The sequence below is a fragment of the Cervus canadensis genome, chromosome 2 (genome assembly GCF_019320065.1).
Source record: "Cervus canadensis isolate Bull #8, Minnesota chromosome 2, ASM1932006v1, whole genome shotgun sequence".
Classification (NCBI taxonomy): Eukaryota; Metazoa; Chordata; class Mammalia; order Artiodactyla; family Cervidae; genus Cervus; species Cervus canadensis.
Window position 1 is genome coordinate 26,979,947 of NC_057387.1, and position 25,760 is coordinate 27,005,706.

Below are 25,760 nucleotides of genomic sequence, written 5' to 3' on the forward strand. Positions count from 1 at the left end.
CACTTCAAGTGGAAGTTTCGTTATCTGTAAACCGGGGATAATATTGATCTCAGAAGATTGTTAATAAGTACTTTAAAAGGTAATCTCTAGAAAGCCGTTAGTAGAATGTCTGGCACATAACGCACAATAAATGTTACTTATTATTAGTGGTAGTAGTTGTATTCACTTTTAGCCCAAGGTTTATGCTGGGAACGTACATATATCTATGGTTTTGCTGGGTTTAGCTGTGGCCTGCAGCATCTTCAGTTGCAGCATGAAAACTCTTAGTTGTGGCATGGAGGATCTAGTTCCCTGAATAGGGATCGAACCCAGGCCTCCTGCATTGGGAGTGTAGAGTCTTAGCCACTGGATCATCAGGGAAGTCTGAAGGACTTATATTTTAATGCATCATATTACATTACATTTAATCTTGCATCTAAAATATTGGTAATTCCATCCTTTTCGGTGCCTCTCAGGCAGCCTAAGGGAGATGCCTAGGGATTTTGGCGGGGGGTAGGGGTTCTATCCTACCAGACACTCTTTTCCCCATAAGCCTAAACTCAAACTTCTGGAGTCTAAACAAATGTCTGGAGGGAAAAGAGTGCCAGGGAGCCGTCCTCTTCTGGAACACTGGTGGCCCTTCTCCGGCTGGTGCAGAGGGGCCACGAGAGAGCCACCTCAGGCCGGCCTTTAACCCCTAGGGAACTCCCCCCATCTTTTAAGTGGGAGCCAGTCACTGCATAGAGTCACACTAGCCTGAGGAGTACCTCCTGGAGGCTGAGGGGAGGGGTCAGGGAGAGCTCTCCCTCCTGCAGGGACCTAACCACAAAGCCCACTCGCCTTCAGACTGTTGCTGCTGCTGCTGCTAAGTCACTTCGGTCGTGTCCAACTCTGTGCGACCCCATAGACGGCAGTCCACCAGGCTCCTCCATCCCTGGGATTCTCCAAGCAAGAACCCTGGAGTGGGTTACCATTTCCTTCTCCTAACAGTAGTGTACTGATCCTCAAACACTGCACAGGCAAATGGAAGAACCGGCCTCATTCTGGAAGACAAGGCACATAATTCCTTCTTTACCTTTGGAAGTGTACATGTGTTTATTTACAACGTCCTTGATAGTTGTAGATACTCCTATTTTGAGAGAATTTTATCAAGGTCTAAACTAATGTCATCAACATTATTAGAAATACAAAGTTAACAACAATAACAAAACTCAGGAGAGAAAAAAAACAACTTCCAGAATGGGTGCTGGGAAATAGTCTGATGGAATACATAGATGGAAAGCAGGAATATTGATTTCTAGACCCAGCTCTGCTCACTTAGTTGGGAGTTATATGGAACATAAATAGCTCACTTAACTGCTTGCAAGGGACTAAATGACCCCCAGCTTGGCCCTCTTCTGGCTCAGCAAGAGGAAGCCTTGAGAAACATTGGTCAGACTTCCCTGCCTGACTCCAGAAAGTTATTTAATCCTTTAGTGATGGTGGTGGTAATGGTGACGGTGGTATTGATCGTGGGGGTGATAATGGTGATGGTAAAACGATGGCAGTGGTGGTGCTGGTGGTGGTGATGGGTGAATGATAGGCTGGTGGTGGTGAGGAAGCATTAAGGGAATGATGGTAGTGATGGCTGGATGGTGGTGGTCATGGAGATGAAGAAGATCCTGGTGGTGATGGTGATGCAGGTGGCGATGGTGGTGGAAGTGACAGTAATGGCGGTGGAGGTGGCGGTAATGGTTGGAAATGATGCTGCTGTGCTCTGTGGATCTGAATAAGAGACCTGACTTGTATGAATGCTGTGATCTATTTGAAAGGTGGGCAGAGAGCCATGGGACACTTAGGTACTAGGCCTTCATGAGCACAAATGCACAGAGAATTTGGTACTGGGTTCTGCCTGTAACTACAAGGTATGTAGTTCAAGATGCTTCCTTTCTTGGGGACAATGCAAGGAAAACAAAGATGTTTAAGCAGACCACTGTTCTGTTGTTGTTGTTTAGTCAATAAGTCATGTCTGACTCTTTGTACCCCACGGACTGTAGCCCGCCAGTCTCCTCTGTCCACAGGATTTCCCAGGCAAGAGTACTGGAGTGGCTTGCAGTTTCCTTCTTCAGGGGCTCTTCCTGGCCCAGGGATGGAACTCCTGTCTCCTGCATTGGCAGGTGGATTCTTTACCACTGAGCCACCAGGGAAGCACATATTCTGTTCTACTGGCTGTAAATTTTGGGAAGTTTTGCTTATTGAAAGCTTTCTGTTTGTTTTATTTTTTTTTTCATTTTTATTTATTTTTGGTTTTTATCCTTAAAAATGTTTTAATCTTTATTTTAGGAATAGGGAAATCAGGTCTGTGGAGAGAAAGAAAAGTAGAAATAATTAGAAAGTAGAGGCTGCAATCCTGGACACAGATGGGTGGATACTGCAGGTAAAGAGGAGAGCCCTTCGTACTCAAAGTGGACCACATCTGGTTCAGGCAGAGCTTAGAGGTCACCAAGGCCGTGCACAGTCACGCTGGATGGGGAGGTGCCCCAGGATAGAAGGTGAGGACCAGCGCCAGGCTTGATGGCTGTGGCCCAGAGGGAGCTGGGGCCACCAGTCAAGCACCTGTTGGGGATAAAGGGTGACACTCTAGGCCAGACGTGGTGGCAGGAGTCCCTGGAAGGCCTTGGAGGTGCAGCTGCCTTTCACAGACAGAGGCGTGGTGCCAGGAACTCAGCTGATTCACAAAGAAAGGAGTGAAATACTAACAAATGGTTTTCATTATCATCATGCGGTCTCCACCCTCATCCTGTATGTGGGTGCTCTGCTTTTTTCTTTCTTCTTTTTTTCATCTTTTCAAGGGTTGTAACTAAACAATGAGGTGATTGCTATCCCAGTGGATTGCACAAGAGGACCAATGGCTGGACTGGAGCATAGCTTTCTCCAAAGAAATTCTGGACAAGAAAAATAAGCAAGCCGGAAATGAGTTTGTTTTGCCTGACACCTGTGTGCTTTTTAGTGCTGGTAATGAAGGTGGAATGAGGCTTTGCTCAGAGCTAAGACAGTTGGTTCCTTAGCAGTGCACCTGTCAGCCCAGCCATGGGGCATTCTCCTTCCTAAATAAAACATCACATTGTCAACATGACGGGGGGCTCACCCAGTAATCCAGGAATATAAATTGGGACCTCTTGTTATTAATCAATATAATATTTTTAAAAAGATTTACTTTGAATAGTCTGGTGCAGCTGTGGGAAGAATTTTCAATTCTGTTCCATAAACATTCTTTCAGGGCCTGGGGCTTCCCTGGTGGCTCAGATGGTAAAGAATTTGCCTGCAATGAAGGAGACATTGGGTTCGATCCCTGGATCGGGAAGATCCCCTGGAGAAGGGAATGGCTACTCACCCTACTATTCTTGCCTGGAAAATCACATGGACAGAGGAGCCTGGCAGGCTACAGTCCATGGGGTCAGAGAGAGTCAGACACGACTAAGCAACTAACACACATACAAGGGCCTACTCTGAGACAGCCCCATGGAGAGAAAAACACCTAAGACCTCAAGAAGTTAATGATCCAGCCGATGCCAAAATCTATCCCCAGTTCCTAGATAAGTGAGCATAAATTTGACCGTGAAGATACCTTTGCGTTGATATTCTTCTTATGATCTACTTTTCCTGTAAGGCAGCAATCACCATAGGCAAAGACGCTCTGAACTCTACAGGGCCTGGCAAGTTTTAGTCATAGCTGGAGTAGCTTCCTTCCTCTGACTTGACAAGGCTGAAGAAGATGGATCATTTCGAAAACAAATGTCTTAGTTCGTTACTCAGCATCTTTGTCAGCAAATGATTGCAGATAATCATCCTGCAGCTGCAGACAGTGTTCCCGCACTTGCTCAGACGGGGCCACTGAGCATGTGCCTGGCCAGCCATTCCAAAAAGATTGGGATGTAAACAACGACTGTAACATAAACAGGGTTTCTTCCTGCTGGAGACAGCCAGACAAGGGCATGGGATGGACGAGGGGCATCACTTTCTATTCTGCACCCAGCCTGCCAGATTACAGCTGAAAGTCTTTAATGGTATTAATAAGAAGAGCTAGCATTTATGCAGCACCAGCTAGGTGCCAGGTCCTGGGCTAAGTGCTTATTTCTTTTAAGCCTCTCAATAACTCAATTCTGACCTTTGAGAGGAGACACTGAGGCAAAGAGAGGTTAAGTCACTTGCTAAAGGTCATACAGCTGATAAGCGATGAGGACTCAGGGCCTTGGTTAATTCGGCCATCAAGGGGCGTGCAGAGTCACTCTCTTTACAGCTCTGAAGTGAAGTCGCTCAATCGTGTCCGACTCTTTGTGACCCCGTGGAATGTACCAGGTTTCTCCATCCATGGGATTTTCCACGCAAGAGTACCGGAGTGGGTTGCCATGTCCTTCTCCAGAGGATCTTCCTGACCCGGGGATTGAACCCAGGTCTCCCGCATTGCAGGCAGCCACTTTACCCTCTGAGCCACCAGGGAAGCCCCTTTATAGCTCTAACAGCTTATAATTCTGTAAAATAACAATTGAGATTCTAAAGTAAATAGTTTCTATTTCTCTGAACCTTAAACATCTAAACTTGTCTCTTGAGTGACTGAGTGCCTGGTCTGTGTGTGTGTGTGTGTGTGTGTGTGTGCACAGTGATAGAACAGGGAAAACCGTCTGCCTTCATCTTTGGAATTCCTAATTACCCACAGTGCCCCGGGCCCTGGAGACGATGCGCTCTGTGGGTCCCTTGTTAGCTCTGGAGTAAATTTCCTCAGTGCAGGGTTTTGCTTTTGTTCATGATGTCATGGTCAAATAAGGCCTAAAAGAAAAAACACTAGAAGACTGAGTGTTGTGAAATATAATTGTATTAGAATCAAGTGACTTTAGGGGGACAGCAGTTTTCATCTCCCCTGATCTTTCCTCCTGAGGAAATGAAGGAGCTAGATGAAACTCCTTAAAGAGAGCTTTAATACCTGTCAGCCCCTTATTACAGTTAGCCAGGAATTCGCTGGTGGCTTAATGGTAAAGAATCTTACCAGTGCAGGAGACACGGGTTTGATCCATGGGTTGGGAAAATCCCTCGGAGAAAGAAATGGCAACCCACTCCAGTATTCTTGCCTGGAAAATTTCAAGGACAGAGGAGCCTCACAGGCTACAGCCCACGGGGTTGCAAAGAGTTGAACACTGCTGAGCCACCAAGCAATAGTTAACCAGCCCATTGACATTCCGACAGTCCCCATCAAGCATATATGATCTGTATAATAAGTGCCCAGTTGGGGCTGGGATTGTTAAAGACATACACAGGAAGTAGCTAAAACAGCCCAGAGCCTCCTGGCAAACACATACATGGAAATAAATTTTTCATTTCCAGCTCTTATCTTAGCCTCAGGTTACCTAGGATTCGCATGTGCTGCATGCCTGGGCAAAGCTGGGCTGCGTTATCTCTTTCATGCCTTGAGTCAGATTTTCTGAGTGTGAAGTCAGCAGACAAGCCAGGAAATGTCAGCACAGAAGAGCGAGGGAGCTGTCACTCACTCCCTCGAGGGGGCATGGGGTGGGATGGCATCTGATGTGCCCCTGGGACTCGGTATCCCCAGAATGTGCTGGCTGCCTGTGATCCATGTTTTCCTGGAAGCAGGGTGTTTGGGGCACAACAGTTTTTGCAGTGAAATTGAAGTCCAGCTGCTCAAATAGAAATAGCCAGATGGCTCAATGGCAAAGAACCCTTCTGCCAACGCAGGAGATGCAGGTTCAATTTCTGGGTCAGAAAGATCCCCTGGATAAAGAAATGGAAACCCACTCAAGTATTCTTGCCTGGGAAATCCCATGAACAGAGGAGCCTGGCAGCCTACAGTCCATAGAGTCACAAAAGAGTCAGACATGACTTAGCGACTAAACAACAGCAACATCTCATTGACTCTAACGAGTAAGGGTGGCCTTCTACAGGGATTTTTACATTCAAGTCCCACAGCTTGTCCCTTATCCCTCGTTCAGGGAAGGATGAATTGTCTGCCTTTTTTAAAGCCCTGGAACACTGTGTGTCTGTTTAGTCAAGATTTTTCCCAGGTCTTTTTCAGGGCTGTGGATGCTTAGCTGGTCTTAATTTCTGAAGTTACATCTGAACTGCATTATACACTTACGTATTGTACCATTGCTTGACCTGTTGCTTGGAAAACGTACCACACACTGAGAGGAAAAGGCCAGCTCAAGAAGAGCTGAGGATATTTAATCTGATAAAGCAAATGGAATAAAGCGCTTGGATCCCAGTTAGCTCTCATTGGCAGCATTTTGTTTTCATTCATGTATTCCATCCCAGAAGGTCATCTCGATCTACAGTAGGCTGGAGGCCTTGGTAGGCACTGATATTATTGGATGTAAACCTTGTTTCCAACCAACCCTAGAGCTCCCCCTTTTCCCCAATACTTCTGTCTGCTCTTAGTCCCAAGTATGCAAACAATAGCCAGGAAAAGCCCAGCACAGAACTGAAATGGATCTTTTTCGTGTGGTTTAAGAATCAGCCAGTTGGGATTGAGGAGATATTTTCTTAGGGTTGCAGAAAAGTCTGAAAAACTATTGGATTGTTTTTGGCACTCAAATGTAGATCATAGATATATCATTAGTATTACTAAGCTGATGGGCTCCACTACAAGGACTGTTATTTAGTAGCACATTCTTGCAAAAATGTATTGGCTTCAGCCCTGTTATGGAAGGCTGCTGTGTGTTTAGATGTCTTACCTTCTACCACATTTGTGTCATTGTGATTACCCAGGTTATGAAAACCTCTCTATGGCACTGACATTGCATAGTTTGTGAATCCACAGCTCACAGATCCAGTTGGCCAAATACAATGACTGTGTCCCACCACTCACCCCAGAAGGCCACACACATTTGTAGCAAATGCTAATTGATTCTGAACGCCAAGGTCAGCACCATGATGATTTCTTCCTTGAGCTGCCTCTCTGGGGAATTGCTAGGAAGAGTTCATAATTTATCTGAGAATCTCCAAAAGAGCCATAGGACTATTTCTCTTTTAGAGAAATGTGGCAAGACGCTTCAGAATTGTCAGCACTGAAACTTTCAGTCAAAAAAAAGAATAGCGGTTTTGCTGAACCTGAATATCTTCCTAAGTCCTGTTGCCAGATGCACTATTTTCCTATTGGTTGTGCCAAAACCACTAAATAGTTAAAACACGTCAAATCATTTCAAAACGGCCAAAACTGAATTTTTTTCCCCAAAGAAAGAGCTCCCAGTCAGCAAACCTCACAGTCATATTCCATACTAAAAAATGTCTGATTAGGCTAAAAATTAGGAAAAGAGACTTTCAATGTAAAAGATTTCAGATTTTCTTTGTGTGTAGACTCAGAGTGAGAACTAATAGAGAGAGGGAAGCATTAGGGGGAACAGTTACAGCAATGAAAACCACAGCAGGAGCACCAACAGTTATTATTATGCCCTCAGCAACATGTTCTTGCTGCTCAGCCTCCCTGGTGAGTTTTCCCAGCTCACAGAACTCCAGCAGGTGGAATCCAGGAGGGAGGGGGACTGCAGCTCGCGCCAGCTACTCTAGCATTTTGATGTGATATAAGCTGGTTTTAGGACTAGCCATTGGGTCCCAGCACCTGTGAGGGATGAATGGTCTAAGAAGTTTTTTCGGTCAAGCATCCCCCAGTGCTTGGAATTAAAAATGTCAGCAAATAGTCCTTGGACTTGATAATAAGCTAATCATAGCTCCAAAACCAAAGAACATTTTAAGTGGTGTGCAAAGAGTTAAAAAAAAAAAAACTTTCAAAATTCACAAATGTCAATTATACCTAGATAATTCTGGGGATGGAGTGTGGGAAGGGGAGACAGGGACAACATCCCCTCAAGAGTCTGCGAGCTATATGCTCACACATTCTTGTTGCCAATGGTGTGACCATACCTGCACTTCATATTTTCTGAGACATATTCATTTCTTGATCATTTTCCTTCATTGCTAGCTCATCAAAGCCAGTGTCAAGTTTCCCATTCATCCTGTGCAGCCATGATTCTCAGCCCTGACTTTTCCTTGGGGTCACCACGGAAGCTTTACAAAATATAGCTTGTATTTCAAAACTGACCAAAATGTCATTGAGACCTAATGAGAGTGAAAGGGAGGCTGAGACAAGTGTAAACAGAGAGGGCCATACAAACATGCTCAACTTCAGGGGGTCTTCAGAAGAACCCTTAGCTCCAGCTGACTCAAGGCTGGTTGATCTTGGGTTCTGAGGCATGATCTAGACATAATGTGAACTGTGATGTGGAAAGTTATGGTCAAGCAGGCAGCCTGCAGAAGTACTCTGATTCTGAGTTGTCACTCTCAGCCCTGGCTCTCTCACCCCAGGGGGAGGTTGCAGTTGGAGGGGGTCCAGAGTGGAACCCTCCAAAACAGTGCTTCTCAAACTTAGGTATGCATCAGTATCAGCAGTAGGGGTTAAAATTCAGATTTGCTGGGTTTCACTAAGCATGGCTAGGCCTATAGTAGAGCCTAAGCATATACATTTCTAAGAAATTCTGAGATATTGCTAGTATTATGGTAGACCTCACTTTGAGAAACACTGCTTTAAAGCCTGAGACCCAGCCTTATCCTGGTCTAGAAGAAATATCTGAGACCCAGCATTGTCCTGGTCTAGAAGGAATACCAGATTACAGTAGTATTCCTTCATGCCCTGAAGAAGGAATAGAACTTGGTCCTGAGATGAGCTGGGATTTATTTCCATGCATTTATAAAAGTGAAAAATCTCTCTGATTAAGTGATTACTGCAGGAGAAAAGACAAGGTTTTAAAAATAGATACGCATTTGGGGCTGTTTGTTCCTAATATCATTGCATTAGAAATTGGTAATATTTAAATCAGATTTAATTTTAGAGCCCCAACCTTCACTAGCATGAGACTAAGAACAATGACAATAATATCTATGACAATCACTTAGTATTTCAGTATTCTGGGCAGGAAATTGTTGTCTCCAGTAGCAAGCTACCTGTACCTACACTGAACAAGACAAGACCAAAGGAGATACAAGACAGGGTCTCAAATATAGCAATCAGACATCTAGATGTGGTTGGCAGGGAACCCTGGCATGCAAAGGGGGCTATTGTGGTTGATCTACAGCCCATGCCCCAAGAAGGTGGTTCTGCCTAGGAGCTGTGGAATGTTTGATTTAGATCGACCATCCCTCCCCTTCAAATCAGCCTGATTGGAGGCCACCCTGGCATATAGTGGAATACATAGAATGTTTTCAGAGAGAGTCACTGTTACTTCCCGGATGGTTCCCTAGATTAAAGTAGGGGCTGTGTCACATTGGAAGGTACAGTCAGCAGATAGGCCACAGCAGTGAGTTCTGCAAGCTCATAAGTTCCTGCTATTGCTGCATAAGACCACCACATACTCTTCTCACCCTCCCCAACACCCCCGCCTAAGCCATGTGGAACTTCTGGGGCTCTGCGATAGCTTTCCTTCCTTTCTTCCCTTTGCACCCCTATTTATCCTTAAGAACCCTGCTCAGATGTTACTTCCCCTATGACCTGGCCAGATAAAACTAATTCTTCCTTCTGCTATGTTTCCCACATCATGTCAGAATTATCTATCATACTTAGCACATTGTGTTTAAATGCTGTTCAGGTATTTGCTTTCCTCACCTCTAGCTTCTTTGCTCTTGGACGTTGTGCTTATGTCTCATTCTTCTTTGTGTCCCTAGTACCTAGCACAGTGGCTGGTGCCGTGCCTGCAAGTTTAGTGTCTAATCAATGAAATAAATGAGTCCCAGTGTATGGACAGGAAGGAAAGCATTCCTTAGATGCTCAGTATGGATGCAGGCTGGAAATATTAGTGCCCATAGAATCATGGGTGATCAGAGCTGGAAGGGACCTTAGCTAGCATCCCTATTGGTTCCTCATCTGTGGAGAAAGATCAGAGATGCCTAAAGATACTTGGCGACTTGGGCCAGGACAAAGTTCTGCAGTTTCCAGTCTGGCGATGAGTGAGATTTGGCCAAACACCCAGTTGAAGGGTTTGTGGACCTGATCCATCAGATCCTGTTCCCATGAGCGATGGAACCAGATCCCGGAATGCGCACCTCCTTCCTGGAGGACCTGCTGTCCTCCCCGTCCTGTGCTCAGTTCAACCCTGATTCAGGGTAAACAAGGTCTTTACTACAAAATCTAACTTTTTTTTAGTGTTTGAGTAAGTGCTTATCTCTAGGCCTGAACCCCAATTGAGGTTTGGAAGCTATTTCTGGTACTTCTGAAGAAAAAGGATATTTTAAGTAGAGTGGGTAAGAAAGAGAAAAGATAATATCCCAGTCCTTAATTTCACAATTTCCAGCAGCAGGAAAATCACTCCAGGCCCTTTCTACCACCTTGTCATCCAGCTCCTCTGCATGATCAGGGATTTGGGGGCCATGGTGGTTTCACTGACCTTTGCTTCGGTAGTACAAGCTGAGAGTGGGTGTTGCAGGAAGACTGAGGAGGGGATCCACACTGGGAAAAGGCATGCTGGGAAAGAGGGGTTGAGGACTTGAAAAGATAATCTAGATAGGAAAGATATAGGTGTCATTTCGGACCTTCTTTGGGGGGGAGGTATCCCCACCTACAATAAAATTCTACAGTAGACATTAACAGTTGACTCACTCATTTGTAAAAACTCTCATGTCACCCTCCAGCTCAAAGCCTTCTGCTCCCTTCCCATTGCCTATAGGGTGAAACTGTAGTTGTTCACTACACGCCTGCACACACAGTTGCTCACTACATTCTTCTCTCTCTCCATTCATTTCTTAGGTCTCTTTCTACATGCTTAGCATCTTTGACTTGTTTCTACCCCCCAGGACCTTTGCACTTACTATTCATTCTGCCTGAAATGCTGTCTCCCCCATTCCTTCTCATCTTTCAGATCTCAACTTGAAGATCATTTCTTCAGAGATGGGAGACCACTTCCACTGAGCATCGTGTCTTCAGTGGCCCCTCACTACACCCTGCCATCACCCTCTATCATCATATCCTGCTTACCTGCAGGGCATGTAGAGAATATAAGATGTTATGTTTATTTATATAAGACTGTAAACTCCATGGAGTATAGACCTTGTTGATCTTATTCACTGCTGGGTCCCTAGCACCTAGGACAGTATTTTGTACATAGCAGAAGTATGTGCTCAGGAAATAGTGTTGAATGAATGAATGCAGTGCCTACTTATACAAGGTTTATAAAGGTAAAGGGGGAATAGAAACCTACCATTGCTTCTACGAACTACAACCTAAAACTGAGTAGAACTTTTTCTCTCATTGTAGCAACTCCCTAGCTCCTGATTCCTAAAATGTGTCTTTGCTAAAGTTTGATCTCTGAGATTGTCCTCCTTGTTCTGTAAGAGCTCTCTGTTATCTGTCAAGTGGTCAGGTTGTCTTGCTTTCCACCATGACTTGGTCTGGAGTTTCATCAAGGCACCAGTTTGTTCTTCATTGTCAGGCCTTTATCTTCTGAATAATTTACCTTAGGTATACTGGTCCAGAGTTGGGTATGCTATATCTGTGTGTATAATGTACAGAAGGATTCCATTTTGATGCTGGGTTAGGGACCTGGTAGAGCCGGACTCTGATGTGGGACTAGAAGCACCTACATGGGGCATAAGATCAACCATAGACTGTGTCCAGGGAGATACCAAGAGCTCTGGCACCAGACTGAGACGTGGGTGCTGCCCCAAGTCTGGGCAAGGTCAGGCCCCTGGTAATTTCAGTAGCTGAGCTCTGGCTTCTTTGGCTCTGATGCTGGCAGAGTCCCAGCACTCAGGAAAATGAGGTTTCTCCTCTTGCTTGAGGCACAGCTACCCATCTGCTAGACAATGCACTGAAGCACCCATCTAATGCCAGCTCTCTCCTCCCACAGAGTCCTGGCCCGGGGTCGTGCAGTCCAAGGGGCTGGATGGCATGCTGGACCCAAGCTCAGCTCAGCGTCTGGGCCCAATAACGGCTTTTCCAAGGGAGCAGCTTTCTGTCCTGGCCACACTAAGGTAAGTACCCGCAGGGCATCTGCCTCACCAAGGTTGCTAGTTCTAGAAATGCCGGGCTAGCTGGAAAAAGGCCTGTGGCTGAGGATGGGACTTTGGTGCCAGCTGTCAATCAGAAGGAGCCCGGGTGGCTCCTAGTGATGCCCCACATGTGGCCCTCCTAGCTTGTCTGGAGAGGATGTCACTCTTGCTTTCAGGCTGGTCCCACAGTTTTCAGGGATATGATTAGAGAGTGAGCCACCCTTGTCTACAGAATCAGAACAGAGGACCTCCAGTAGACAGACAGCACCAGTCAGACCCTCCACACAGCTCTTGATCTGTCTGAACAAGTGATCTTAAGAGACTGAAGGTCCCTGATCACTCTTCATGCCCTTGCCTGTGGAGTGGAGGGTAGGGAGAGCTCCAAGTCTGGAAACAAGGGTAAGGTCCACTTCCACCAGGCTTCTGCCTGTGGTCAAGTTATTTACTCTTACTGTGTCTCAGCTTCCTTCTCTATAAAATGGGAAGAATAAGACCCACTTGCCAGATTTGTCGTGCTGGGTAATGAGACAATTATGCCCAATAACCTGATAAGATGTAATTATGATCTGTTCTCATTCATTTTAAGATGTCTTTAAGCATTCAGACAAGTAGATTCTGTTTCCATTCTGCCCTGAAGTAGACGACAAATCCACAGGTGCCCGTACCTGCTAGTGGCTTCTGACTGCAAACTTCTGTTATGGGCATTTTAAGTGCTTTTGGATGAAGCCTGCATGATGTTGAGAAAACCTGATAAACCAGATAAAATAACTAAGCATCTAATTCCTCCCTGGTATCTGGATTTATGGCTTCAGGAAGGTAAAACTTACAACCTGCTGAACGGAATTTTCATTTTTATTTTGGAGGCTGAATAAATGCAGCCCAGGACCCATCAGTTAGTGTGTGTGCAGCCTCAGCCCTCTCACCTCCAGAACAGCTGAGGCAGAGCAGTGCCAAGTGCCCACATGCAGAGCCTGCCACTCACTAGCTGCATAACCCCAGGTCACCGTGCCTCTCCGAGGTCCATTTCTCTCCTCCCTAAGATTCAAGGATTGGACAGGATGTTGTTGTTAAGTCACTAAGTCGTGTCCAACTCTTTGCAACCCCATGAACTGTAGCATGCCAGGCTTCCTTGTCCTTCACTATCTCCAGGAGTTTGCTCAAACTCATGTCCGTTGAATCATTGATACCATTTAACCATCTCATCCTCTGCCATCCCTTCTCCTCTTCCCCTCAATCTTCCCCAGCATCAGAGTCTTTTCCAATGAGTCAGCTCTTTGCATCAGGTGGCCAAAGTATTGGAGTTTTAGCTTTAGCAACAGTCCTTCCAATAAATATTCAGGGTCGATTTCCTTTAGAATTGACTGGTTTGATCTCTTTGTGTCCAAGGGACTCTCAAGATTCTTCTCCAGCACCACAATTCATAAGCATCAATTATTCAGTACTCAGCCTTCTTTATGGTCCAGTTCTCACCTCCATGCATGAATACTGGAAAAACCATAGCTTTGACTATATGGACCTCTGTCAGCAAAGTGATACCTCTGCTTTTTAATATTCTGTTTAGGTTTGTCATAGCTTTTCTTCCAAGAAAAACTGTGGGAAATGCAAGTTTTGGGGCCCCACACCAAACCTACTGAATCAGAGACTCTGGGGATGGGCCCTCCAGTCTGTAGTTTAATAAGCCTTCCAGGGGCTAAAATCAACACAGATTCTAATGCACTGAACCTCTGGACTTGATCAGCTCTGACGTGCCTTCCAGTTCATGCTTCCCCATAATAAATTCAGCCTGGGAGACGCTAGCAGAGGAGCTGGATTTTATACTGTCAGTGCCTTTCACTGCGGCAGCCTCAGGGATTTCTCCCTGGGAAGCTGAGGGGCCCTAGAATTCCTCTCTCACTCCACGCAGGCCCCAACAACCGACTGTGTCCCAGTCTTTAGAGCTGAAGACAGCAGTCAGTTTACATTTGGAGTGGAGGCCAAGTGTAAAACACAAAATGACTCCTGACCCACACTCTAATGTGGCGAATGAGATGGAGAAGGAGGCTCGATTTTCTCAGCCACAGGGATTTCCTCTCCAGCTAGCATTCCGTGACCCTGGTTCACCAATATAATCGCTAGTCTGAGAATCACTAACAGCTCCCTCTCAGCACTCCTCCAGCCAAGACAGGGATTCCCTCACTCCCTTACAAGGCATGTCCAAAGGCACGCTCACCAGGCTTTCCAGTGCCATTGGTCGTCCCGGCCACAGAGATGGACCAGTTACTTAGCTCTGCCCAGCCGCTTCACCAACTACTCAGGTGAGAACACCTATGTGAAATCATTCACCTGGTGCAGGAAATTTCTCTTATTACTGGAGTATGTGAATGACTGGAAAACCACAGAATGTACCTCCAGTCCAGGAGAGGGCAAGGAAGCTGGGTGGCCCTTGAATAGATGGAAGAAGGCCCCCGGCAGGTCCCTGCACTCTTAGTCATTTATCTTCCATTCTCATGGGAGCAGGACAAACACAGAAATTCACACATTAAACAGAACATGTTCCATCCTGCAAGCCCCTAATTGCATCTTCCCCAGGTAATCATTCTACTCACAGGTCTCTGCTTAGTGAAACCCCAGTGAGGACTGTCACTGCTTCAGAAGTAAGGCTTCAAAGGTTGTTTTTAAAAGTAAATAAATAAAACTCCTCCCTGGTTCACATCAACCAAGGAGAGAATATTCTTTTGTGAACTGCGCCTTGTACTTCAAATCACTAGAACAAAATACGTACTGATTTTTTCTTTTCTTTCTTATCTACTCATTATTTTTTAAACAAAACATTTTTTTTAAAGAAGATTATTGGGGCATACTATTAGGAGTAAGTCAATTTGGAAAAAAAAATCCTTTTGCTCTAAGGCCCAAATGAGAGATATATTTGCGACATTTTAAAATCTTAATGAAACAATGACGCAGTCTCTTCAAGATGCAAATCTTCATTGTGTTCAAATACCCTCAGTGAAGACAGGTTAGGGGCTTCCCAGGTGGCCGAATGGTCAAGAATCCGCCTTCCAATGCAGAAGGTGCAGTTCGATCCCTGGGTGGGGAAGATCCCCTATAGAAGGAAATGGCCAGCCCACTCCAGTATTCTTGCCTGGGAAATCTTATGGACACAGGAGCCCGGCAGGATACAGTCCATGGGGTCGCAGAAGAGTCGGACATGACTTACCAGATACAAACCACCACAGCCATGGGTTACCTTGACAGTGTATTGAGGAGCAGCGTTAGACTTTAAGAACTGTGTAGTCAGTTGAGTAGAACCAGCAGCGTTCTAGGCAGAGCAGAAAACTTTATAATTGCTTACACTCAGAGGGTCAGAGTTGAAAGATACCATAAACAGATGGAGAAATTAAGGGACACAGAAGGAAGAGACTTGTTCACACTCAGACTCTTAAGAGGTGGAGCTCCTTGTGAGGGTTAGGTCACCTGCATAGGAAAACACGAACAGGACGCATTTCTGCCTCCAGGGATTTTGCCCTTTGGGAGGGAGGATAAGAGTAGAATACAATGCTGTAAGAGAATTTTAAGGAAAGGCTTCTCCTTTATGGAGAAGGAAGAAAGTTGATCCCTCTGAAAACTGGAAAATCTCCTCAATGGACGTGGCATTTAAGTTGACTGTTATAGCCAGCAGGAAGGACTCTGACCAGCAGAGGTGGGGAGCAGAAAAGGCACTGGTTGGTGGCGGGGAGGGGTAAAGGGGAGCATGCCTGGCACAGAAGAGTCTGAACTGAGGGCAGCGGTGGGGAAGCACCGAGCCAGCACATCCTGTGAGGAGATCTGTTTGCCAGGAATGCTAACTATGTGGAGGGAGTAGATGGAAGGCAGGGTCTATCTGCCAGGCTGAGCAGTCCTAGTGGCTCCCTAGACAACTGCTCACCTCTGGATCTTCTGAGCATGGTGATGTGATCAGAGTAGTGCTTTAGGAAGTTAAATGGAGCAACCAGGCATGGTAGGCAACCAGGACATAAGTTGGGAGACTGTTGCATGACCTGAACCAGAAACATAGAGGTGAGGACAAAAAGCACAGTTTCAAAAGGTGACGCTAAAACAGACAAAAAGGGCTGCATGAAAGGCAGAGAGGAAAAAGCAGAGTCCAGTGAGGAGCTGAGGCTTGGAGCTGGCAAACAAAGCAAATGGTGGTTCCAGGAATAGAAAATAGAGATGCAGAGAAACGTGTTTAGGAGGACGGGAAGAGAGGCTCACAAGAGATAGTATCTGTGAAACTACTTTCATAAATCATCAAGTGGCCCAAAATGGGGCAGCTGCTTCTGAATAAAGAGGAGAAAGGAGAGGATGGTGGTCCTAGTGGGGACTATGAGAATGAAGGTTCTTGTTTTGGACAGCTTGGTTTTTTAAAATGTTGACACCTGTGGGGAGTTGCCTATCATGAAACTGGAAGTTCAGAACTGGCTTTCAAGGGAGGAATTAGACCAGAGATCCTGGCATGGGCATCAACTGCACAGATATCTCAGTTGACTGTAGAAGAGGATGAGCTCAGCAAAGGGGAGACTGTAGAATGAGGTGGGAGCCTCTGGTAATGGGAAATAGGGAGCGGTATGTCCCTTATTACATCAAATACATTTGATGACTATATTGTAGTCTTTTCATTTCCCTATCTCTTAAGTGTTACTAATATGGATATAAAGGGATAAATTTCCATTTCATTTCTTCTCCCTTCATCTACTTGATGAGAGATAATGTTTCTGAGAAGCAGAAAGAAATGAAACAAGAAAGGGAGCAAAAGCCAAAGCCTTGAATTAGCAGCTAACTGACTAATCAGCTGGATATTTGTCTGTAAGACCATTAGCCTGCAGAACCAGTGACGGTCAAAAAGCCAGATGTGTCACTACCTCCTCTGCATGGCTGGCTGGAGAACTGGAGAAAACACAAACATTTTTTGAAGTAACCAAAGAGAAAAGAATTTGGTGGTTTTATTCTTGGTATCTCACCAAAGAGCTGTCTAGCAGCTGAAGAGAAGCACATTACCGAGAAGAAGAATGCATTGCTTTAAAACAGATTAGGAATGCAACATGTGGTCATATGCACAGCATCCAAAAGAAAACAGGCGTCATGGTGGAAAGAAGGCAGATGGTGAGCTGCTGCGGACATCCCCATTCACTCTCTCACCCACTCTCCTTGTAGAGTTTGAGGACCTTCTACATGCCAGGCACTGCGCATGGCCCCAGTAAACTCAGATGGCACCACTTCCAAAGTGCTCTGAGGGAAACAGACAAGTAAACCATGATTCACAACACAAAGAGAGGTAATAGGGTTAAGCATAAACCACTAGAGCAAAAAGGGGTAGAAAAAACGTTTTTGTTTATTTTTTCATGAACAAGTATCAACTTTTATTCAATTAAATTAACTGGTGAGAGAACCAGTAAGATGTTATGACCAATTCCAAGGAGAATTCAAAGAACAGACATGTAAATGTAAACACTTAAGAACATTGAAATGAATTTGCTGAAATGCTACAAAATTGGTCAGCAGCCAGAGACGATCATGAACAGACAATAACCGCCCCCACCCCCACCCCAGACAATCACATACATTTATATCATTTTTCTAAGACTTACACAGTTGAAAATTAGTTTAACAATAATCAATTACAGAGAACAGATGAGGAGCCCCCCAGCAAGAACACCCTGTGATTGTATTTTTCTCATTTTCAGTGCCTCTCATGACATCAAAAAAGTATATCTATTAAACCTCATCCACTAGCCATGCAGGTGGATGAGACAGGCTCTGCCCTCCAGGACCTTGCACACAGCTAATGGGGAGATAGTCTCAAATCATTAGGCTTGAAAAGAAGCCTGACAGAAGTAAGACTATGTGCTATGAAAAGATGTGGATGAAGTGTGCTCCAAGAATGAATTAGCAGCAATATAATTGAGGAAAACAAAGTCTTGATCACAGAACATTGGAATGACTCAGAATTAAATAGGTTTATGAGCACCTATTTAATCCTAACAACAGCCCTGTGAAATAGTGTTTGTAGTGGTTTAGTTGGTAAATCGTGTCCAACTCTTTGCGACCCCATGGACTGTAAGCCCGTCAGGCTCCTCTGTCCGTGGAATTTTTCCAGGCAAGAATACTGGAGTGGGTTGCCATTTCCTCCTCCTGGGGATCTTCTTGACCCAGATATCAAACCCGTGGACCCATGTTTCCTGCACTGCGGGTGGATTCTTTACTGCTGAGCCACTAGAAAAGCCCTGAAATAGTGTTTATTGCCTGCTTTTTATCACTGAGGAAATCAGAGCTCAGAAAAGATTAAGTGGCTTTCTTCTGCTAACAAGTAGCAGGACTAGGAATCCAAATGAGTTTTCCTAACCCTAGATCCAGTGCAGAGTTCTTTTCATTACACTGATTTAGTAGAAAAGAAGACACACACTTCTGAAGTTGAGAATGGGGAGAGATGGCTATTGGTTGGGTGATCTGAGAAGGTCTCAAGGAAGAGATGGTATTCATACCAGGCTAGAAGAGTGGGCAGAGAGCAGAATGACCTGGGGGAGAGAGATGGGGAGGGACTGCATTGGAAGTTTAATACCCTGTCTAGGGGGTGCCTCTAACCCTACCAGGAAGATCTGGGGAAGCTTCCCAGAGGAGGTGACATCTGATACACATCTGCAAGTGTGTGTAGGAGCTCATCAAATGTGAGCTCAAGAACGGAGCTAGTTTCACAGCAGGTTGCCCTGAGGGTGGTTAGTGGTAGGCAAGTCTGTACAGTTAAGTGCAGGGTCCCATCTGGCATGAGCTCAAGAGGGGCCTGTACCGCTAGTGGGGACAGATGATTTACACTATTTGGTCTATTCTCACTTAATTAAATAATTTTTGAAAAGACACACTTAAGAATGAAAGAGAAAGTAGAGGAGGAAGGAAGGATGGAACGGTAGACTGGCTTAGTAAGAGGTCAGGTTTGGATTCTATTTCTGGTCCAGTTTTTGTAACTGTCAGCCTGTTAGTTCATTTCTGTGGATCACTTTCCTTGCATATGAAAGGGAGATGATAAATCCTAACATAAGTCACAAGCTAACAAGAAACGTGAAGTGAATGCATTTGAAAAGCTGAAAAACATCACTCATGAAAAGAGAAAACATTATCAATATCATGTCTACAGGCATGCACCGCTGGCTGAATAACCAGGCTGGCTCAGACATCCCAGAGCTGTATACTTTTTTTTTTTTTTTTGCCAGACATGGATTGGCATGTTTGTGGATTTTCAATCATCAAATCTCAGAGCTGACCTGGTGCTCCTGCCTGCAGAGGGTGGGTTCAAGGCTGAGGCTTCAAAACAAATCCCCAGCAGCCCTTCCCACTGCCTTCCCAGGGGATTCAAACCATTGGGCAGGGCACAGCGCTGGGAGAGGTGTCAGACTCACCCTCCCCAAGCCATTCTGCTACACACACACCACCTGCCCATGGTGACTGCCTCACTGGCAGATGGAGAACTCAAACGATTCTTTAAGCAGCGCTACCAAGTTCATACCACACCACTAGGCAGAATTTCTGGGACTCTGTCCATCCCTTCCTGGAAAAGCCCACCCCTTTTAGATGAGGTACCCAGAAACCCAGGTTGTCTGAGCCAGCCCTGTTTAAGCCTGTCATCATAGTGGAACAGGATCCTAGTTATAGCATCACCTTTCACTCTCAGAAGGGTCCCAGTTTGAAATGCCAGGGTCACCTTGCGCTTTGCTACCAGGGGAAGCCTCCTTGTCATCCTCTTGGGAGGTCAACCCTGAAGGATCCAGAAACCACCCTCATCCAACACTCAGCACCCCATGGAATAATCCTCATTTCTGTTTCATTCCAGGTGCATAGCGTAATGTCCATGTTGTTCTACACTCTGATCACAGCTCTTTTGATCGGCATACAGGCAGCACCGCACACGGAGAGCAATGTCCCAGCTGGACACGCCATCCCTCAAGCCCACTGGATTAAACTTCAGCATTCCCTTGACACAGTCCTCCGCAGAGCCCACAGCGCCCCGGCTGGGCCGATAGCCGCCAGGGTGGCAGGGCAGACCCACAACATCACTGTGGACCCCAAGCTTTTTAAGAAGCGGCGACTGCGTTCACCTCGCGTACTGTTCAGCGCGCACCCCCCACCTGTGGCCGCAGACACTCAGGATCTGGACTTGGAAGCGGGCGGGGCCGCCTCCTTCAACAGGACTCACAGGAGCAAGCGGTCGTCATCCCACCCCGTCTTTCACCGGGGGGAGTTCTCGGTGTGCGACAGCGTCAGCGTGTGGGTGGGGGACAAGACAACCGCCACGGACATCAAGGGCAAGGAGGTGATGGTGCTGGGAGAGGTGAACATCAACAACAGTGTGTTCAAACAGTACTTTTTTGAGACCAAGTGCCGGGACCCCAACCCCGTGGACGGCGGGTGCCGAGGCATCGACGCGAAGCACTGGAACTCGTACTGTACCACGACCCACACCTTCGTCAAGGCGCTGACCATGGACGACAAGCAGGCCGCCTGGCGGTTCATCCGGATCGACACGGCCTGCGTGTGCGTGCTCAGCAGGAAGACTGGGCGGAGAGCCTGATCTGCAGCAGCCCCCAACCCCTCCCTGCTCCCCTCTACACTCTCCTGCGCCCCGCCCTACCTCAACCTGTAAATTATTTTAAATTATAAGGACTGCATGGTAATTTATAGTTTATACAGTTTTAAAAAATCATTATTTATTAAATTTTTGGAAGCAGCTTGTGTGCTGGCCCTCCAGTCATTCTGCCCAGGGTGATCACCCGCAAGTCGTGGTTCAGAGGCTGCAGGAAAGAGGGTCCGCAGTACCCCCTGGCTTTCTCTCAGTGTGTGTGCTCAGTCGTGTCTGACTCTTTGTGACCCCATGGACTGTAGCCCACCAGGATCCTCTGTCCATGGGATTTCCCAGGCAGGAATACTGGAGTGAGTGGCTATGCCCTCCTCGAGGGGATCTTCCCCACCCAGGAATTGAAACCCCGTCTCCTGTATTGCCTCCATCGCAGGCAGATCTTTACCACTGCGCCACCTGGGACACCATCCTCTTTCTCTCAGACACATCTGTAACCCTCACCCACCCGTCACTCCCAGCCAGCCATGCCACTTCAGTGAAAGCTAACTGGGTTCAGATATTAGCCTAAGCCGAGCATGATTAGGAAGGGACGTCTGTTGGATTGCAACTTTGTTCTGCATTCCAGAGCCAGAGATACCTAATCCTTGGATTACCTGCCCCACAGCCCAGATTCTTGAGCCTTGATTGCTTCATTTGGGGAAATTCATGGAGCCTCATCAGAAGGCAGATCTCTGCCGGGCACAGAGCTACCTCCCACCTCAGAGGGGCCCAGGCTGGGTCCTGGAAGGACTCACTAGATTGATAGGAGGAGATTTGCACCAAAGACTAATGAGGCAGGCTCCTTTTTTTGAGAGGAAGATCTTTTTTTTTTTTTTGCTGAAAAACTCTCTCGAAGAGTTGTAACAAAATAATCTCAGGAGGCCTGTCACGGTAGATCTGATTACATGTTAAGATTGCTTTAGTTCTAATGGCTGGCCCTCAATTTATCCCCCGGTGGCTTCCTGCAGAAAGACTCCATTCCCCCAGAAAATATGATAACCTCTAACACTCCTGCCACCCATTCACGGCCCCACAGCAAGTTCCAGTGGCCCCAGCATCAGTCCAGAATCACAGGAGCCAGAGACCAGACCAAAAAGAACTTTTTAATTCCTACCTGGGTGACTTCCACAAGTGACCAAAGGTGGATGAGGTCATGGGACCTACATAGAAGATGACAAAGATGAGTGAAAACCAATACAAACCACGGGGTAAGGGGCAGAGGAGGGGTGGGCCAAGCCAGAAGGAGCAAGGACTCTGCTCCTCCCTGACAGAGGACACTAGACAAGAGAAAGACAGGGGATCAAGGGGTCTGATGATGGGAAGCACAAGCAAAGGAGGAAGGTGTGTCACCTTTACCAGCATCAGGACCCCTGGGCCTCTAAGAAATCCAACATCCTGGGTAGTTTCCTGGGTTGTTTTGGTTTTTTGTATGTGTGTGTGTGTGTGTGTTTAAGCTGGGGGTGTGCTCATACACACTGGCTGTATCAGGAGAGTCTTAGAGATAGTTGGAGATGACAGGGACTCCAGGTATAGTCTACAGCAGGGCTCTGTCCATCCTCAAGGTGCCACTTTCCCCTGCAACATTTTTGTCTGTTATGTGTTTTGTTTTTTCCCCAAAGGCACAAAATTTTTTGGCTTAGACACTTACATAGGGTTGAAAATTTTGCTTTTCTACCCTTCCCCTTTCCCCCAGGGTAAAATGCCGATCTAGTTTTTGTAACAGGCCCAAACTGCCCCTCTGATTGAAAAAAAAAAAGAAAGTAAATGGTGGTATCCATTTATCTGTAACTCTCCCTGTTCCCTGCCCGCCCACCATCCTCAACCCAATCCAAACAGGGCAAATTAGAAACATAGGGAGCTTTGGCATGAGAGACATTTGATTAGGGTGAAAGCATAATGAAATGGGCCCTATTTTTCCTATCAAAGCTACTGCAATTGGAATAAAGATTTATGTACAAGAAACACCAACCAGAACATTCTGTGCTGAGATACTTGCTCAGATAAAGGCTGCAGGGAGGCAGCCCTCCCGCTGACCTATGACTGTGGCTTTTTCCTGGGCTCCAAAGCCAGTGGCCTTGGCCTTCCTGGCCCCTCCTACAAACAGTTCGGGGGGGGGGGGCACCCTTCCTCTGAGGGCCAGACAGGCCTCCTGGGTCCTGAATGTGGGGAGAGAGGGAGGCATTCAGGAAGCTTCCACAGGGAAGCAAGGCTATGTTTGTGAGCAGCCGCACCTTGTGGAAAGTCTGGAGAGCCACCACCAGCCCTGCAGGACCCTGGGGGTGACTGGGACCCCACTGCCTGCCTGGAAGGAAGGCAGCCTCTAACCCTGAGGAAAGACAGAGGCTGACAGCCAGGTAAGAGAAGGTGCCCCCTCTCCACTAACACTACGGCCTCCCCCAAAGGCAACATTTGCTCTAGGCTGAGTTCTGGAGTCCCAGCGTGGGAGCCAAAGTTTTCACACAATAAGAGGGGATATGAGTTTGGCTGAAAAGACTCAGAAAGGTCCAAAAACAACCCAGAGCCTGGTGGCTTCTATAGTTTGTACCCGCCCCCCACCCTCAACAACTACACAGCGGGGAGCTCTGGCTTCCAGACCCACCCAGGCTGACCCCCAGGGGCTTGCTGGGTCACCAGAGCCCCAGACACTTGAATATGTTGAAAAAACAGCTCAAAACTTTCCATTACATTCTGCCCAAGCGCAGCATCTGCAAATCCTGCAAACTTCCCCTTCATTTGCCTCACTGAGGTCTTCTTAAGTGGGGTCCACAAAAGCCCAGATCCCTCTCCCCTCCAGCACACCTGCCCCCAAAATGAGTGCAGAGCCTGGCTTGCCCACAGGCTGACACGGCCCAGCCCTGCTGGTGAGGCTCGTGCTCTCCTCAGCTTGAGGCAAAATTCCCAGTTCTGGGAGACAACAGCCACGTGGTACCCGATTCTAGTTTATATTTCAAGTCTGTCCCCGTGACTTCCCCCTCCCTCAAGCACAGCACCAGCCTCCCCTGGATCTGCATTCCCTCCTAACAGAAAACCTACAACAGGGACACAGATGTTCAGCAGACCTGAGTAGAAGTGTGGGCGATCGAGACCACAGGGTCCCCCTCAGTGGTAAGCTCGGTCTTTCTTTCACAGGCCTGACTGGAGCTGTGGGCGCCCCGGTGCCCTGGTGCTGAGGAAGCAGCCAGTGTGACGGTCATAACACTGGGCTTGGTGTCGGCAGAGCTAGCTTCTAGGCCCAGCTCCCCCATTCCTATCTGTGCAACTTTGGCAAGCTCCTTTTTGACCTCAGTTCCTGCAGCTGTGAAATGAAAATAATCATTCCTATATCCCAAAGTTGTGAGCATGAAGCCAAACCAAGTATTTGAAAGTAAACAGTCATGTTCTATACAAGTGCAAGGCAAAGTAATTTGTTCTGAACGTAATAACTTCTGTGTTAATTGTAGGAGAGTGACAATAACGCTGGCACTCAGTAGATATCTGTTTGTTGTCAGATACATAGATCGGGTGAAGGGAATCTGGCTAGTGGACATCGTGGAATACAGGTGCGGCACAGCCAGGCTCCAAAGGGTAAGAGCAAAAACAGCAGTTCTTCAGCTCAGATTCTTCTTGAATCTGGGCTCAGAGAGGCCACCTAGATTCTGGAGATTCTAGTGTCACAGTTAAGAGCATGGGCTTTGGAATCAGACAAGCAAGTTGCTTTTGCATAGGCTATGTGACCCTAGGCAGGTTGTTTCACTTCTCTGAGTTTCAACTTTTCATCTGTGAAATGGGGATAACAATACTTCTCTGGTGGCTCAGCGGTAAAGAATCTACCTGCAATGCAGGACACATGGACTAGATCCCTGGGTCGGGAAGATCCCATGGAGGAGGAAATGGCAAACCACTCCAGTATTCTTGCCGGAAAAATCCCATGGACAGAGGAGCCTGTCGGGCTACTGTCCATATGGTTGCAAAGAATTGGACACAACTGAGCATGTGTGTGTATGTGTGTGTGTGTGTGTGTGTGTGTGTGTGTGTGCCTAAGAAGTGTATAATAAATTTTAGTGTTGAAAAGTAGAATTGGTAGAGAAACTTTAAAAGTTTGTCAGAATGGAGTGGACCACTTTCAAGAAGGCAAAGGAGGTTCATGAACAGACAGCTCTGCAGGATGTATCACAGGTCCCTTTTGTGACAAGCAATGCTGATAGTGACCATCAGCATTTACTAAGAGCTCGTTCTACATGCGCACAGCATTTAGTAGTTCATTCCAGTCAGCTCCGAGCAAGTCTATGGGCTGTAAAACCAAGGCCACCTTAAGGAGAACACCAGAAGGCTGTGCTTTCTGTTTTATGCATTCCTGCCAGAGAACTGCTCCTTGGCTATCTGGGATGTGTTTACTTCCCCATCCCTTGGCAAGTTTATAAACCACTGGCTTTGAGAGTTTCCACGTGTCAAGCACGTGGGCTCTGTTTTGTTCCAATTCACTTGGGTCTGCAACTGGAAAGCTCTGACCTTCTCAAAGTTCACCTGGGTTTGTGGAAATGATTCAGGGGCCTTGGGTCCAAGATGAAGTTGGGAAGGTCCTCCTGCAGCAGCTGCCTGAGGAGAATCCCTCCAACCCAGGGCTGTTTCTTAAAATGAAGGAAGTGCTCCATCTGTGTCCTCTCAGCACCTGGCCCAACCTCGCATGTGGCAGGCACTCCACCAGTGTCTTAAGGTAATTAAGACAGACGTTAATGCCCATCTTTTTCTCCAACACCATCACCACCACCACCATCTCCACCCCCTCTGTGTCTGCACCGTATCAGCAGGAAATGGGTTAATGGTCTGCACTGAAGGTCATTCCAGAAGCCACTGCCTGGGAATCATCCAAGCAGCTTTCCGAGGTTGGTATCTAATGAAGAGCACGATCAGACCACCACTGTTAAACCCTGGCCTCACCACTAGCTGGGCCGAGTGATATCAGACAAGTTACCTTTATTCTCTGCACATCAGTTTTCTTATATGGAAAATATGGATGATGACAATAGCACCTACTTTGTTGAGTTGAAAGGCACTTAGTCCAGTGCTTGGCACATAGTAAATTATTATGTATAAACCATATGTAAAGACACACACATCTATATATTCCTAGATGCCCATTTAAAGACACAATATACAGATA

The 25,760-nt window shown here is 46.6% G+C and overlaps 1 protein-coding gene across 5 annotated transcripts in view; it reads left to right on the top strand.

Annotated features, from left to right (window-relative positions):
- The window catches only part of NGF (nerve growth factor), a 55,958-nt gene extending 35,227 nt beyond the window's left edge, over positions 1-20,731 (top strand). For 4 of the 5 annotated variants that reach the window (XM_043459928.1, XM_043459939.1, XM_043459932.1 and 1 more), the window contains exons 2-3: positions 11,859-11,982; positions 19,838-20,731. In XM_043459928.1, the coding sequence (XP_043315863.1) occupies positions 19,850-20,575 (726 nt within the window). In that variant the 5' untranslated portion in view covers positions 11,859-11,982; positions 19,838-19,849 and the 3' untranslated portion in view covers positions 20,576-20,731. The remainder of the gene's footprint in view (positions 1-11,858; positions 11,983-19,837) is intronic. The other variant, XM_043459922.1, reaches the window with a different exon arrangement.
- Positions 20,732-25,760: the final 5,029 nt, after the last annotated feature.